General features: G+C 36.2%; 1 protein-coding gene across 11 annotated transcripts in view; it reads left to right on the forward strand.

The window, feature by feature from the left end:
• LOC121417485 (neurabin-1-like) overlaps positions 1-18296 on the forward strand; it is a 96844-nt gene that overhangs the window by 32115 nt on the left and 46433 nt on the right. For 9 of the 11 annotated variants that reach the window (XM_041611208.1, XM_041611234.1, XM_041611241.1 and 6 more), the window contains exons 4-5: positions 15490-15634; positions 17790-18026. In XM_041611208.1, the coding sequence (XP_041467142.1) occupies positions 15490-15634; positions 17790-18026 (382 nt within the window). Of the gene's footprint in view, positions 1-3415; positions 4698-7642; positions 7681-15489; positions 15635-17789; positions 18027-18296 lie in introns of those variants that run through there. The other 2 variants (XM_041611266.1, XM_041611276.1) reach the window with 2 other exon arrangements.

Here is an 18296-nt window from a genome sequence, read left to right on the forward strand (position 1 = left end):
ACAATATCTGCTCTTTTATTTGATACCTTAATCACAAAAAATGGTCAAAAAGTAAAAAAGTTATGTTCCCTCGAAACAATGCTTGTATTTTCATAATTTCATTGAATTAACATGTTTTCACCGGTTTTCACAGAAGCTATCGCATGGTAACAAAAGACTTAATGCATGGCTGATCGTCAACAAAATGGAGTGTCAAGTGAGTTTGAACGCTAGCCTGTGAAACCTCTTAATTTTATGAAATTATTGAAATTCAAGCCTTCATTAAAAACAACCAGATCTTTCTTGACCATTTTCTGTAATTGAGGTATCAAATTAAAGTACAGATATGGTACTTTTTAAAAAATGTGGTTTTCTTTTTGAAACCCAGATACAGCCCGCCAATAACTTTCTGATATCCCCTCTTCAAATTGTTTTTGCTCACTCATACATGAATGAGAAATAGTATAAGTAATTTCAGATGAAAGAGGAGATTCTAAGCTTTACAATGGTAGGTCATTTGTCTATTCTATTTGTGATTACGTTATGATAAATCATTGATAAATCTCGGTTTCGTTTTTTGTTGGATGCACCGTATTTTTCCAACAATCGATATAAAATGAAAATACATGCACACATGAATGTAGGAAATGCTCTTGGGAATATAGCCTACTTTCTGGAATGTTGAAATATGGTTTCAGAATCCAAGTACTTCTCATGATGATTTTCTTTTAATTTACAGGGAATTATGATTTATTGAGGTCTTATTTGTTGAATAAACTTCAAGATGTAAAAGCAAAAAAAAAAAAGAAATGAGGCATGCCTGCCCATATTTTGATCAGAATAAAAGGAAATCCATTACTTACAGTCGGCCATTATATTTGTATCTCTCTATAAACCAGAATATATGACCAGCTAATGTTAGCCCCTGCAACTCTAAAAATCATGCACAACTTGATTTTCAACCAATCAACGGCGTGCATTTGGGACTCGCGATTGATTGTTTGACTTGCGTTTAAACGCAACTCTTTCTGCAACGGGCCCCAGGGGCTAACATTAGCTGGCAGTATACTCCTAACATCTTACCAATTTAGCTATTACTGTTTTCCATTTCAAGAGTTCCCTCAAATTCTGTACATATTTCTGCCATCTACATTTCTTTGAAATGATTATATCCTAAATTAAAATTGACATAAATCTGAGATTGTGACTGACATTTTAAGTGTCAGAAGCATCTCCAAACCATGTAATATTCAATTTCAAGTTTATGTCACTTTTTGAATCGAAATATGTTTGGTTATATATTAGGAAGTAAATGGCTAATGTGTACTTGAATTTGATGCAGAGTAGACTCTTCTAATATTTCCCGCTAAAGGCATTTGAATAATTGCAATGTTGTAATATAATGATTGATTTTTGTTTGAATGAAATATGAAATGTAGGGCAGGTCATGTCTTACTTTTCTCAATGTCTTACTTCTCTCACTGTAATCTAACTAATTTTTAGGATATACAGTGGTGAATAAAAGTTAGTGACCCAGAAAGTGAATGTATTTAAAGTGTTCAAATTCTGCCAAGTTTTAGATAGGTGATTGTGAAGTCAGGGGATTAAATAAATAAAGTTTGTTTCTCTGAGCTCGCAGAACATTGTAGTGTTGTTGTCTCTGTTCAACACTCTGTAGGCCGTGCTGCACCATCCCAAGTTTGCTCACCCTCTTCGCGATTAATCTTGTGATTCAAGAAACCCCGTCTCCACCATCGCAAGAAGAGCTATTCCTTCTCAAGCGAGGTATCGATGCATTATGGTCTGACGCCGTGAATAAATAATCCCGAGTGCGTCTGCACCTACGAATTAGCGTGATAATTTGTAAAATAGCTCGCTATTTTGCAAATAATCCCAAGTTGACTTGGGATTGCAATCTCGAGATTAATCCTATGAACTAGCGCGATTATTGTGTCTCCATTTTAAAAAATCTCGAGATTGTTCAGATTGTGATAATTTGCCGGATCAGAAATTAAAAACTCAGGATGGTGCAGACGGCCCTAGTATGATCTAAGGAGTGCATGCATTTTGTGGTGGGATAACTAAATTTTTAGCACAACTGTACATCTATATCCCCCCCCGTTGCAACCAAGTAATGATCTTTTTTAGCCAAGAATCATCATGTTGAAAGATTCAAGTTGAAACAAGTCATGCCATACTTTATTTATTCATGTTTGGGAATGAATATCCCATAGAAATACATTGTAAAATATAATTCTATCTGGGGGAATTACACAAAAAGAAACGATCGATATATACAATCGATTGTAACTTTATGTGCATGGCTTGCCATAGATTTACACTTACGTTGCACTGTACAGTCGATTTTAATATTTTATGTTGCAGGGCCCAGCTCCTACATTATAGTAGTATATCATATTTTGCAACCATGTTTACAATGTCCAATCGATTTCCATTTTATTGGTCCCCATTAAAATATATACTTATGAGATTAAACTGCAGTGTTATTTAAAAACAGAAACTAGAACTTGATGAAAAATCAACATTTATCAAAATTCATACCCTTTTCATAAACCTATCCTCCAATTAGCCGCCTAAGAGTAATGCGGATAATTCAATAAAAATTGCGTTCATAAACTCCGAAAATAAGCCGCATTATTTTTACGAGCGCCCGTCCTGAAAAAGGCGGATAATCGCCATGACAACTGGACACGCCCCCTCCGATGCGGTTGTGTTGGAAAAGGGTGACCTTGTGACCGCACCATGGCAATTATCCGCATTATTTGGAAATGCGTTCATAAACTCAAAATCTTATCCCTATGCCGCTATTATGCGGATAATAGCAGCATCAGAGTAATGCAGATAACTCTTGTCCTCCTCCAATTTTACGACCAAATTATGCTGCTATTAGCCGCCTAATTCATTTTAATTGGGTTTATGAAAGGGGTATCAATTTGATTATTAAAGTTTGATGATCCATGGTTCTGTATCACAAAGGTTAGTTATTGATTGTACACATGATTTTCACGATTGATTGCACATTGTAGTCAGTGTAATCAATCGTAAAAGAATGCTCTGCCATGAATGCAAAGTTTTGTGTTACAGGCCCCTGGTTTCATATCAGAAGACTCTTGAAGAGTTCTGAAACCATTAATACCATAGGTTTATGTATGAGAAGCTTTAAATTCTTGTGAAGTATCTTTCCCACGGAAAAAGTTGGTTTCACAAGTACTTTAAGGCATCACATGACTCCCGGAGCCCTCAGAGTGTTGAAAGCAATCAAAAATATATCCCGGGAGATATCAAACTTATGTATTTTCTGTCTTTCGAGAGGTGGTTTCATATCAAAGGAGGCAATTGGTTTCATCTCTATCAAATGTCCATTTCCTCTGGAGTACAGTTTTCGCACACGCTGGAATCAGCAAGAGACTGATGTGGCTCTTCAAGTTTGGCGGACGTCCCCAAAACATGGAGCAAGAAAAACAGGAGTTAGTTCATCACCTAATTATCTCCTATAACTTGTCAACTCGGTTCTTCCTGCTCTGAAGGGAGTTCATTTACAGGGGCGATCTTAATAAGTACTTGGAAGAGAAATTAACTGATTATTTTGTTGTCCAGTTCCCTCCACCCCTTGTAGAACATGAGTCAGTGATTCATAATTTGGGTTTAGTCACTATTGACGAAACCGCCTCTCTTTTCAGCTAGGAGTCCATTTTAAGGGTGCCATCTGTAAAGCGGGACAGTCTAATGTCGTCGGGAGTGACTAGGCCTAATGGTGACCTTTAGTGCTTGATCCGGCAAGGCTTAGTTTGGATGTCGCCTAATAGGACAGTTTTCATTTCTTCTGGATGGGCTGGGATTTGGAAACGATCGTGATGTAGGCAGAATATAGCTTGTGGACATTGCAATTTTGTGAGCCTACATTGCCTTTTGTCTCGCGACATAGCGGTAGGCATGTATGGAATGAGCACTGTAATTCTTTGAAAGTGGCTGCAGGATATGGATAACAGTTTGCTATTACCTGTTCTTTCAGACGCAGGATCAGACGATTATCAAGGGTATTTGCATTGCCCTCATTCAAAGTGCTGTTAGCTGTATTTCAAATCTTTTTATTAGAATTAATATCAGATGACTGATGAGTGTTATATCACATCTTAAAGCAGGAAGTTACACTCTACTCTATACTTGAGTGAAGTAGATGTATCAGGTATCACCTCGTAAGAAGAAAATATTTTATCGGCTGCTGCATCCATTGGACATGGACTAACCGAATGTTTACTTTGGATGGCTCTGTCATTTCCTCAATTAAACAGTCTTCGAATCAACAAATAGGTTTAACATTCCCATGACAAGCAGGGTATAGATGGTAAACACTGTAGCTTAGTGGAAGATAGCGATTGTCTTTGATGCATTTCCAGACAACAGAGAGTAGCATTGGCTCACCAAGCTCTTCTTTCAACTTGAGACAATCCCTGTTGGTATAGATCATGTGGCAAGCTTCTGGTGAATACCGGGAATTCATTTAACAAGACCGTCAACGTGAGCTTTAAGACTCTATCACAAGACACGTGATCTCCATCAGCATCTTGCGGGACTTCTTTGCTTGCGATTTGTTTTGGGGGGTGTTCAGCGGGGGGGTTATAACGTTATCTGGTTCGAGGAAGCTGAAAACTAAGAATGGCGGAAGTCATCCACAGGTCCACCTTTACCAGTAAACGGTAATCAGAATCTCTCTCTCTCTTCATGATTAATTTATGGGTTGATTGGATATCTTATGACACGGTGGTAGTTGTGGAACACGCATTGTTAACCCAGTGGCTCCAAAGAAACTGTTGGTTACAGACAATTCCGTAACTGTTTACTGGTCTGTAACTGTTAATATGTATATAAATGATGCATTTTAGGCACTGTAGGAATGACATGGAGCCCTTATTACTAAGCTCAGTGATCAATTGTACAATTTTACAATTGATTGCTAATAGTAATCAATGCCTTCATTGGTAACAAAAACCTAGATCATAAGATCAAATGTGCTTTGTCTTCTCGATATCATGTAGAGAGAAGACTTTTTTGGTTGTGTGTTCTGTACTTTTACATGTTTGCATGGAAGTGTTAATTGGGGAAATAAGTAGGAGGGTAGCTAGTTGGAATTCAAACCAGATGGCCTCCTTGATCTGTCAATGTAATTATCAAAATATCAAATCTCTTCTGATTATTTCATGATGTTTTTCATTAATTTCATGGGATTGGAACATTCACTTATGAGTCATTCACTTTCTATATACTTGATATGTTTCTGGATTGTTGCTCTATAGGAAAGTCGGTGGTCGTAAAATCCAGATGAGCTAATAAAGATATAAAAAAAGTAAACTGAAATGAAATGAGAATGAAAATAAAGCAATATGTAGCCCTTTTTCAGATAATAATGGCAAGAATAATTTGTATTTCTTGTAGGATTGGGGTGAAATTGTTATTTCAGTTGATGTTTGTGTATTACACATTTTTAGATGAATTTGTGAAAGAAATGCACTGGAGGTTTTTTGTTGTTGTGAATTATAGTGTTATAGGGAGAAATAACAACATTTAGTCACTTTTCAAATATAGAAAATAAAAAGATGGAGAGCTACAAATTAGAATTTTGGAACATTCAGATGGGGGGGGGGTAGGGTTGAAACAAAATGAAACTGAAGTCATTTTCTAGAACATCATTCTGTATTATGATGACCTATTGATTTTAATTCTTTACTTTTTTCTGGAATGGATTATTAAGGAACCGCTTAAAGACATGAAGAATGTTTTCACGTAAGTCGATAGGAAGTAAGCCTGCATTGCAACAGATCTCAGGATGGGGTTTCAGTTGAATCCTTTAGTCCCAGTAACTGTCACCCGATGGATGTATGTCATGATACCTTGTCATGATACGTCTGGCAATGTTGATGATCTGACACCATTAAGCTCACGTGTCACAAGAATGAACATGTCTGTCCTCGTTTTATCTTTCGTTGTAAAAACATGAGATTTGAGACAATACATACAGGTCATGTGACAGCGGATGTGCAAAGGCATCATCGAAGACTTCCAGCTTGGATCGCTTCTGACCTTTAAATGAGTTTCATTCCACAAAAAGTTATCTTCTGTCCTCGGAGATTGTGTGTCGTTTGAATCTAATGAAGACAAATCCACATCAAAGGAGGTCCCTGGATGTGGTGAAATAAAAATGTGTAAAGTAATGGTGGTAACAAACTTTTCTTCTGTGGGTGTTAAGAAAATATTGATTATTAGTGATTACTAATGTACTAGAAATGACTTTACTTCTCGCAAGTGGATACTGGTAACCTAATTGATATTCATGTCTCCCCCCCCGCCTTCATCCAAACTCCCTAGTGACATCAAGGTATCAGGGCATTTTGAATGGGGTGGGGTGGGGGCATAATTAGATATCATTTTTGTTCTCAATTGAAAGTAGGAGTTACATTACCCATAGATTTTTTTGTATATATTCTTTCTGCCCTTTTCTGCCTCTTTTTTTTGTGGGGGGGGGGCTACTTGGAGGGGTGCCCCTACTGATATAGCACTGCCCATGTTCATATTTACCTGACAGCCCAGTGCACTTGATAAAAATAACAACGAAATACCACGGGTCTGTACTTGATATCAATTTCCCTCTGTCACTTTATAGTTTTGAATCAAACTATTTACCTTTTAAAACAAAAAAGGAATGATTTGAAAAATATGTGAGTGAGTCATATCTTGATCATTGATGCGTTGAGTTGAGTTTTATTACTTCATCTTCTCTTAGCTGCCAAATTAAATGAGATATGGCATGATAATGTGAAAGATTATTTTGTTGCCATTGAATATCCTTAATGGACTGCTGTTTATGATACAGGTGATTAGTATAGTATCAATCTTATGGTAGTGTGAAAGAGTTAATGGAATAGCTCCAGGGAGTATTTCCATAGCTTTGAATTTTTCATTCACTTTTCCGAAGAAGCTTTTTTTTTCCATTCATAAACAGTTTTGGCTTGTTTCTCATACAAATTCATGTATGAGTGTATTGATAATATTTTTTATTGTTTGTAATGAAGCCACTTATTATTCAGAGTCTCAGTCTCAGTCACCCAAGAAAATCAACATTTGCCCCCACCCCCCCCCCCAAAAAAAAAAAAAAAATCAGCAACTAGTATTTTATCATGCTTTTATCCTCATCAAATAATGATGATGATGATGATGATAATAATAATGCTAATAATGACAATGATGGTGATAAAAATAATAATAATATCATTATTATTATCAATAGTAATGGGATTTGAACTCTCTCTGGACCTTGTGGTTCAAAGTCAAGAGATTTCTCCACTCCACTGAGCTACAATACCTCCACAAAATTAATGATAGGTTTTACCATGTCCATGGTTTTACTAAGTGCTTTAATTATTCAATGTTTATTGACCAGATTGATTGTCCAGTGGGTACAGGCCTGATTGACAGGGATGCTTTAATTGCTTCCAGGGCTTATCTCATTTGCATATATGCACCTGTCATTCTCTTGTCCGTATAGAGGATAGGGTGGATGCCACAAACATTGAATGATTCATTCCTATGTCGCGTTGAATATTGATACAACACTTGAATGGCTGCCGGCAGCACTACCTTAAACTTGCTAAGTTGAAAGTTTATGTCGTCAACTCCAGGTTCTCAGTAAGTCCTGTCACTTTTACTTATTGGTGGAGAGTGCGTTGAGACGAGAGATGATGGTGATTGAAGTCTTCTTTGAAAAGTTTATAGATGATTTTCCATGTGTACCATTAGACTAGTATGTAGTATGATGTTGATATAGCATGATATAGCACACAATGTTATTGCATTGTCAAGGGGGGTATTTCATGAAGTTGTTAGCACTGATAATATTAGTGAAATCCTTTTGTTTGATTTCTGAAATCAGATTAAAAATATACAATATACAGAGCTGCCAAGTAGTACGATTTTTCCGTATTTCATACGGAAATCAATTTAAAATACGGCAGTACGCTTTTTCATGATAAAATACGGGAAAAACAAATGAGAGAAGAAAAGGTATTCCGTGTGTTGCTGCCCTCTACGTTCAATGAGTTATGCTTTCATCAAGGCTTTCCGATTAGAATTTTCGATATCGTGGCGAATCAATGCGGGTGACAAGTTCCGAGCGCACGCATGTAGTTTACGTTTACAAGCGCAAAGCAGCGGCTCAAATCGCGATATTTTGCGACTGGTAAATACGTCTGTAAGGATGATGACGTCATCCAAGATGGCAACTTACGTTGACCGACGGAAGGATCGAAGATGACGATGTTTCGATCATAATTTGAAACGAATTAGCCGTAACTGCGGTCTAAGGTACGATATTTCTGAATTTCATACATTTTTCCGTAAATATGGATACAATTTCTTTTTCATAATGTGATATTTTATGGTTTTATGTGCAAAAAAACGATCGAAAAAAAAACAGGTTTCCGTCGAATGTTAGATCTAACGTTACTGCTAATACGTTGTCTGTACGTACGGGCCTCCAATTTCTTCAGTCTATGTATGGGTGAGTCAGCCAACGCAGTTCAGCGGAACAACCAAATCTAGACTGAAGCTTTCGGTCTCGTGTGCGACGATGTGGGGCGCAAAATAATGTAAGAAGTGATCGAACTTTGCCATTATGCATGCATATTTATCTCATGGTAAAAATACGGATTTTTGGGTCAAAATACTGATTTTGGGGGATAAGAATACTGAAAATGCAAAATACAACTTGGCAGCTCTGAATATACAAGAGAGATACATACAATAACAGAGGATCACCCAATTCAGCTGTATTTGCATAATACTGCTGTTCTTCCTTGGGGTCCTACATGTTGAGCGGCTAGGAATCACGAGACCGCAACTGTTACTATGGTAACTACCAGAGATAGGCAACTTGTCAGTGCTGACAACTTTCATGAAACCCTCCCCCGTGTCAGCTGAGAGATTTTACTTTCTGCATTCAGTCTGAAATAGATAGATACTTCCTTTTCGCTCTCATCTGGTTGTGCACTGGTTGTTGTGAGTTGAAATCAACAAAAGTTACTCCCTTTTAGCTCTAAGCAAATGCCATCACTGCCTTTAGCATGAAAGAGATACTTTCTTATGGTTCTCGAGTCTCTACCAGACAGTATGATTGATGTATCGGAGTTGGAGATTTAATGTCCTCCTAGCTCTCAACCATTTGTGTGGAAAGGAATGCGTTGATGTTGACAATGTCGCTTCAATTTGATTGACTTTTTTCAACCTTGCAATGATGTCTTGTCAACTGCAATTAAGAAATGCTTGTTGAAAAATTGAAAGACGAATTTGCATAACCGTCTAGATTGAAATTTGATTGTAATTGAAGGTAGATCAAGATATGAACAGCTTTCTTATTATTAGCACTTTGATTTAAGATATTGTTACATCATTATTTCATCATACTGCATGTATGTAGGCCTGCTTACACAGGTTTTTTTTGTGTGTTTGTACGTATCTGTAAAACAAAGTAATATTAATCGACACGCGGCTGGTGTGTTATTATCATTAGATTATTCTTGACATGCTTGCTGTGTTTTCCTTTGGCCCTGCTTTTACTGTAATTTTCAAATGTGGACTTATATCGATGTATATTCAGGGCCGTAGTCTTTCTCGAGGGGCGTCCTTTTTCAAGCCTTTGTGCTTATGACTGCCCCCTCCCATGCAATGATTGTTTATTGTTATTGTACTGTGAAGTATTGTCAATATATTTTATGTTGTATGATCAGTTTTTTGCATGGAAAAAAAGAATCAATCAATCCTTTTTTTATATGCCCCTCCCATGCTCACATTGCCGGCAACTTCCTGGCTGAAACTGCGCAGTAGGTGGGCTTGAAATGCGAGAGAAACACGAAAAAAAAAATGGAGTTGGGGAAGTTCCACCTCAAGAATTACGTCCTTGTTGCACTCATCGAAATGTTGTAATTGCCAGAGTGAGTTGATTGAGGGTTGTAACCGACTATGGTGTGATGGAATTGACCCATTGAATTGTTTTACAGACAGGTGATACACCTCTCAGGTGTGCAACCCGATGCATCACGATTCAATTAGATTGTTTAATAGGAGATAGTATGGCCATATTTATTTACCAGAGACAGTAGATACTTTCGGACCATCGGATATGGGTAGTTAGCAATTGGCATTCGATGAAAGAGATGAAAGAAAATTTGATTTCTTGGAAACGCTGCAATGATTAATGGACATAGGAGCCTAGTAACTATGCTTTTTTTATGGCTTTATTTTAGCTTGGGAGAGGTGAACATTCTCCTAACCTTATTTTTCTTTTTCTTCTTTTACCGATATGCATTTTTTCAAAGTCACAAACTATTTCATTATCAGAAAATTGCAATATAAATTCCTTTTAGTTGCATCATCTGCTTAACTTGAAAAATAGTTATTTTTGACCTTTAAGTGTATGTTATTTTATTCAGTATAAAATAGAGAAAACCAATAAATAAATGAATAAATAAATAAATAGATAAATAAATGGAATTAATGAATGAATATCAATTAAGTAATTGATTGATAAATAAATATTGTGATTTAACGTACATATTCCTTTTTTCAGAGAAAAATAAAATGAATGAAGAAATAGTAGGCCATCAATTTTAGAAAATACCATTAAAAAAAACATAAATTTTATTTTCATATGTATAGGGAAACAATTATTACAAAATCTGGATCGTATGATAGTCCTTCATGGAAAAATGATACTTCGTTCTGCAAATTTTTATATAGAGACTGAATTTTTACCCCTTTCATAAACCCATCCTCCAATTAGCCGCCTTAGAGTAATGCGGATAATTCAATAAAAATTGCTTTCACAAACTCCGAAAATAATCCGCACTATTTTCACGAGCACCCGTCCTGAAAAAGGCGGATAATCGTCATGACAACTGCACACGCCCCCTCCGATGCGGTTGTGTTGGAAAAGGGTGACCTTGTGACTGCACCATGGCAGTTATCCGCATTATTTGGAAATGCGTTCATAAAGTCAAAATCTGGTCCCGATGCCGCTATTATGCGGATAATTGCAGCATCAAAATAATGCGGATAACTCTGGTCCTCCTCCGATTTTACGTCCAAATGATGCTGCTATTAGCCGCATAATTGCTTTTATGAAAGGGGTATAAATAGTTAAATCCTCATAAACCTTTCGTTGAGCCATTTGTTTCTAAAATAGAATGCGTTTGGCAGAGTCCATTCATTCAGTAGAGTATAACGGATGTTGATTTATCACATGATCATCTAGGGCCGTATTAACCTCAATTCTTAATATAGGAGATTTAAGGCATCAAAAGATATAGAGTTTGATGAGATTATTAGAGTTCAAGTGATAGAATCAGATGCAGGGGGTTTTGAATATTGGTTCTACAATATATATTTTTTAATCAGTTTAAGTTGCATTGTATGATTATATAAAGTATCAATCAATTGTCATCATGACGAGTTTACATCTGTTAGATACATCTGTTTGATATTTTTGCAATTTAGGAATTGCCATCTCATTTATTTGAATAACAATTTGTTTATTTGTTTCTCTAACACATTGGGAGTTCTTACAATTCTGTTGGGTATGTAATTGATTTTGAATGACTTTCTTTATTATTACTTTATTTTCATTAAAAATAGTACATGAATTATTTTAGAGAAAAAAAATTCTGGAGATTATGTACTCCAAATTTAAACATTGTTTGCAACTCTGTTTCATCTTAACTTAAAACCTATGCACATTTTACTTTATGAAACAAGTTTATATCATGTATTTCATGATATGAGTAGTGATTGGTGGTAAAAGATGGGCCACAGACCTTTGCCAAGTAGCTTCAATAACTAGCTCTCTATAACCTTTTTTATTTATTTTTCTTCCTTAAAAGCACATTTGAAATAAAAGTGTGTCCAATAATAGAGGTTGAGACCAAATAAAATGTCTTTACCATCAGTTGTGATTTTCGTCGTTATCACTTTCAGGGACCGAGTACACACTACAGCAATAAACCACCCACGTATACTGAAAGAAAGAAAAACGATGAAATGAAATGAAAGTGGCCTATTACTGTGTTGTTTCCTTGGATGCAGAATACCAGCTCTCCAGCATCTTATTTCATATCAAAATGTAGAGCACGCTCAAAAGAGTTTTATATATACAAAGGCTTTCTCATTGAAAAGACTCTTTCACTTGGTTCTTTTTATCAGCTTTAACTGAAACGTTTTCTCTCTTTAATAAACATGGCTACCCCCTCACATCCTTGGAACGTATAGAGGAAGGGAAATGATTTGTTCAAATGAAGAAGGAGAAGATACACCTACTTTTTTCCTTTTTCATAATTCTTGTAGTTTGGTTGGAGTTTCTGCCCCTGGTGATCAAAATCCTCAGCCCGACTCTTGTTGTGTTTCATCTTGCCTCTCTCTCTCTTGCTCGCTCACTTGAATTTTTGTCCTCTTGTCTTTTCGCTCTTCGTCTCTATCCTCACTCCCTTCTTTCTCTATCTCTCTCTTGCTTGATTTTGTTTCCTCTTATCATTTCTCTCCTGCATCTCTACTGTCACTCCCCTTTCACTCTCTTCTGTTTTTCTCTTTTTTCTTTCTCTCTCACTCGCTTAACTTTTTCCTCCCTTCTTTTCTCTCTTTCTCTCTCACTCGCTTAACTTTTTCCTCTTATCTTTTCTCTCCTTCATCTCTACTCTCACTCCCCTTTCACTCTCTTATTTTTATTTCATTTTTTTTCTTTCTCGTTCTCCCCCCCCCTTCTCTCTTGGTCTGTGATGAAAAGAAACTCCAATCTTTTCATTCCTTCATTGATAACCTGTCCCAATTTTCTCCCGACTCCCTCTCCCTCCTCCATCTCGGAAGGCATTCTTCATCCTATCGCCATGGAAACCATCTTCATCCAAGGCATCATATCTTATTAATCCCTGTTATTGGTCCTCTAAGCAATCGTGAAAAGCGAGCCGACTCCTTAAAGATTATTAGCCTTAAACGTGGGTGTTTTGTGACGACTCCTAATGTCCTTTCCATCTTTTGATGTTGTATTAAATGATGGCGTACGCCTACTGACAGAGTTTTAAAAGCATCACATCAAGATAAGCCTTTGTTTCCTTTATGTATCCAGGGAACATTTTATCATCTAATAAATCTAAGAGCCACTCCCATATTCATCTAAATGTAGGTGAAAGATCTAAACATGTTTGTACATTTTACGATGTAAAATACCAATTATTGGATCTTAATATTGAGGTAATATTCCTTATCTTGTTAGCAAAAACAACTTTTCATAAATCACCCATCTTTAAGTTTATCCTTTGGTTAAGGCTGCACCCACCCCTTATGAAACAGGAAGGGAAGTCAATCACAAAATAAATATATATATATAGTTTCATTTCTGTTAATATTAATAGAAAGATATTACTTTGTATTTTATTTCATTACCTTTATCAATCCATACAGTAGAAAATAATGTACTTAAAGCAGTCAGTACAAAATGAGTATAAGACCATATCACATGAAAAAAAAAATTCTACAGGAGTACAGGCTGAAAACAAATCATCATGTAGTTGAACGTGTCATAATAATAGGCATTGGTTGCTTTTTTTTTCTTCAATTCATTTCCAGATTTGTTTTATTTCATTTTGTGAATTCTACTACTTAAAGCTTTATATCCATGACCCAGTCATTCATAGGGTCAATTTTTTTTCTTTAAATATAACCTTTGGTGAATAGTGTAAATTCAGAAAGACAATATAACTTGGATGACTCATACATTGTAATTCTTTAGGATATGATATACCATTCAGGAACCATTGTGTATTAATTCCTTCAAAAATCAATGTGTTTGCATTCATTGACTTGAAATATTACACTAATGGCCTGTAAATAGTAGCCTATAGATTCATCTGTAATATGTGTTCATATGGGTTCTGCTTCTTGTTTTGACTCCATACCAGTTTTTTTTTTCGTGAGAGCGTCATATCGGGGATGATAATTATGTATGAAGTTGATCTAAGGACAAATAATCCTTTCTTTGTTGTTGTTTTAAGTAAATCTTGATTGAAGTCTGTCCTTAAAGAGAAATGCTAGTAGTGGCACTAAACACTGATCTCATGAGAAAGTCTGTAAAACCAGGCTTAATTGTCAGTATATCATCGAGGATCTAGATCTGGTACAGTTACATAAACTGAACTTTGTGAAATCTTGAAATCTACGCTGAAAAATGTTCACACTGAAGATCACCAACACAGATAGGCACACGTGGGACAGTGTATTATTATTGCTGGAATAAAGACCCGACGGAAGTGACCGAATCCGCGCTTATTTCTCAGCAATTACACAATTTCTTCCAGAATCCTTTGGCACATATTTTTTATTCATACAAACAGACACTTGGGTGGACATTATATTGGATTCTGTAAAAAGTCATTTTGAGATCATTACCAGAACTGGAATTTATCTTTAAGCACTTTCAGAAGTCAGAGAAGCGTCTTTTCATCACCAATCTCCACATTCATCATAGACAAAACAATGCTGTAAAAGATGCTTCCATTTAAAGCAGGATTGGGGGACTTTCCCTGCATTCCACAGTGTTGATGTCTGTGATGAGTGTGTTAATTAAAGGGGAAGTTCACCCTGAAGAAAACTTTGTTGTAAAAATAGCAGAAAAAATAGTAAAAAATATCGGTGAAGGTTTGAGGTAAATCCGTTAAAGAGTAAGAAAGTTATTGGAGTTCAAAGTTTTGGATTTGTGACGTCATAAACGAGCAGCTGCCCCATGTGTTATGTAATATAAAATGCATGAATCTCAAATTTTGTATGGTTCCTGATGTCTTAATTTTGTTTTCTTTTCATGATCGGGTGTGAAATGATTTGTCTATTGATATACAAAAGGTACAGTGAAAACTATTTTCAATTTTCTGAGAAAATGACATTTCATTGATTTTTTACCATTCGCTATGTAGGAATGCTGCTCGCATATGACGTCACAAATCAAATAATTGAAATTCTAATAACTTTTTAATTATTTGATGAATTTTTCTCAAACCTTCGGCAATATTTTTTATTATTTTTTCTGCTATTTTTACAATAAACTTTTTGTCAGGGTGAACTTCCCCTTTAAGGAGTCCTGCAAGCGTCTTTTCATCACTAATTCTCAGATCCATCGTAGACAAAATATTGGGAAATGGGAGAAAGCAGATGTAAAAGATGCTTAGTACCTTCATTACAGGCTCCAGGGACTTCCCCTTCATTCCATATCGTTAATGTCTATGATGAATGTGTGAATTTAGTGGTGAAAAGACGCTTGCCGGAATCCACCATGAACTTCAGACTCGTCTCTTTGACTTTTTTTGTAAAACCTGTACCTTATAATAGTTTTTATGATGTATCTCTGTATGTAGATATCAGTTATTGATAAAAATATGATGTTTATTTTCGAATCTTTCCATGCAGGTTTCTGATTGGTCGAGAGAAGGACAGTGAGAACAGTGAGGTGGCAGCTCTCATCAATCAATCTCTCAACCGGGATCGCATCAGTGCTCCTCCATCTCATCCGGCTCCTCCTCCTCCTCCTCCTCCTGTTAATAAACAACCAGTGGTATGATACTCATTTCAATTCAAATTTAAGATATACATGTATACAGTTGTGCTCAAAAGTTATATGCATTTCACACTGCATTTCCTTAACCCCATCCTATCTTATTTTGGTTTCACACCGTCTTTCTTAACCCCATACTACTTGCTTAGCCGGGGTTAACGCCTTAATCCCCGACTATCGCACAGCTAATGAATATTGATGATTTTGCCACACAGAGCGTGATCAATGGCAATTTCGACCACTGTGATGGGCTAATGCTTAGCCCCACTTTTCTTTAACGCGGTTTCGTTTCACACTGCATCTCTTGCACCGCAATTGTGGTGCTAGCACCGCAATATACCGGCTAACCCTGTTTTTTGCAGGGCCAGATAGTACCGTACTATTTACTGTGCTAGCCCACTTTGCTAAAACGTGCGGAAACAAAGAGGGCTAAGCTTAACCCCAGGAAATTGGTGGGGCTGGGGGGAGGGGGGGTCTTAGCCCCACCAATGTCCAGGGGTTAAGGAAAATATGTGAAGTGTGAAAAGCATATTAGTGAACCCCACCACAAAATTCATTCCTTCATGCTGAGTGTTGAATGTAGACAACAACACTACCCAGAGAAACAAACTTCATTAGAAGTAATATTTCATTACCTGAGTTCAAAATTAAATATCTAAAACATGGCAGACCTTGTACACTTAAAATATGTTCATTTTCTGGTGGGCTCACTAACTAAGCTCAATGACAATTAAAGTACCCTGTAAATTGGAAATGAATGTACATAAGAAATTGTTACTATGACAACATACCCTTTTTACATAGTCGGGTTACAAATTAGCTTTCAACCGATCCAAGGTATTGCAAAAGTGCAATGTCATAAGGTTGTCTGTATAACATTCAATGACATTTTTTTTTCAATTTGAGAATTTCTACACAATATGAACGTTCCTGATACAAGGTAGACAATTATTTTGATGTTGAAGACATTTGTTGTGCTGTGTTTAAACAAGGTTTTAACTAGTTTGGTAATTGAAATGAAGAAAAATCTTATTTATCCATTTAACTAACAAAATTTTACATGCATGCTATGAGTGTAGTTTGAAAGTTCGATGAAAGTTGATTTTTTTTTACCCTCAAAACTATGATGTAGAACTTTGTTCGGATATATTATCAAAAACAAAAAGTGAAAAACAATTCTGCCTGAGACAAATTAATATATTTATAAGTAAGTTGATACTTGTAATATCCTCCGTTTCTCGAGACGGCATTATTTTTCTCTTAATTATTATTTACTCTGCTGGTTTTTTTTCTTCTCTTCCAATTTCCTGTCTTCTCTTACCGTATTTACGTCATTTTCTTTGAATTTGCCCCTATATTTCATACACCTTTGTGCATCTTTCCCATGACTTGTCGTCAACAGCCATTTTCTTTATTGTCTACGGATGGTGAAAAAAGGAGATCATTGCCATCGTCGTTTCTTTTTTTAGGAGATGGCAGAGTTTGTGTAGTTATAACTCGAATTCAGGTCAATAGATTGAATGAAATAAACGAGGCTTGAATTCCTTTTTATTTTTTGTATGTATAAAATGTTACAAAAATTAAACCTACACCCACATCTTATTCTTTTACTTGGTTAATTCAAGCGTCCTGTACTTCTCCTATTTTAATGGCATAGAATTAATGCATCATTCATTTTATTAACTTCTCTATTATTCAACACTGGGAGAGTCTTTACATGCTTGTTTTTACTTTACACTGTAAACGTGCTGGTGGAGTAGAGTTCCGTAATTTTTGCTAGTGACCTTTTTGATGTCATGATCAAGTCGAACGATGCCTCATCACAACTTAAAACATTTCTTTTTAATGAAGCATTCAAATAGGCCTTTCCCAATACTTATGCCATACATGTATGTAACCGATTAATGTTGATGTTGTTAACTGTTATTCTAAGTAATTCCTTATGTTGTATAATTTTTATTTTTGTAAAGTGCATTGAGAGTCCTTCAGGTCTGAAATGCGCTATATAAGAACTGTATTATTATCATTATTAACCTCATCCCTGTAAAATTTACAATTAATTGTAAAATTAATGTACAAAAAGTTAAAAGCAATGGTAAAGTTCAGTGTTCTTGTCACATTTCATAGATTCTTTCTTTTTTGTTCTCTTCACCAGCCTTCACCTGAAGAGGATACACCATCGGTAGAGATGCCTGGGGAATCCCCCGATGACAATCAGCTGATCCAGGGTACCTTTGACCTTGACGACACCCTGAGCAGTGGCGGTGGAAGCTCGGTGGTCTCTCCGTCGGAAGCTACGGCTGAAGACTACTCCAACCTCAGGATCAAACTCAAGGAGACTCAGTACAAACTTGCCATGGCCGAGGCTGAAATACCAAATCTTAAGATCCAGGTAGGTAGCCTTCAAACCCAATGGGTGATTTCAAGTTCAGTGTTGACCTTTTGGTGTTGGTGTAAGGTCAATTTTTACACGATTATAACACCAAACATAAAATGAAGATGGTCCCGAAAAGTCACTCAATAGTCGTTGAGATGTCGATAATGTGATCTGGATCGTTCTGCAAACTCTGAATAAGTTTTGGAGCTAGGGGAAGCAATCTAAATTTCAACGCCAACACCAACACCAAGGCTTTACAACACCGGACTTGAAATCACCTAATGA

The sequence above is a fragment of the Lytechinus variegatus genome, chromosome 1, assembly GCF_018143015.1.
Source record: "Lytechinus variegatus isolate NC3 chromosome 1, Lvar_3.0, whole genome shotgun sequence".
NCBI lineage: Eukaryota > Metazoa > Echinodermata > Echinoidea > Temnopleuroida > Toxopneustidae > Lytechinus > Lytechinus variegatus.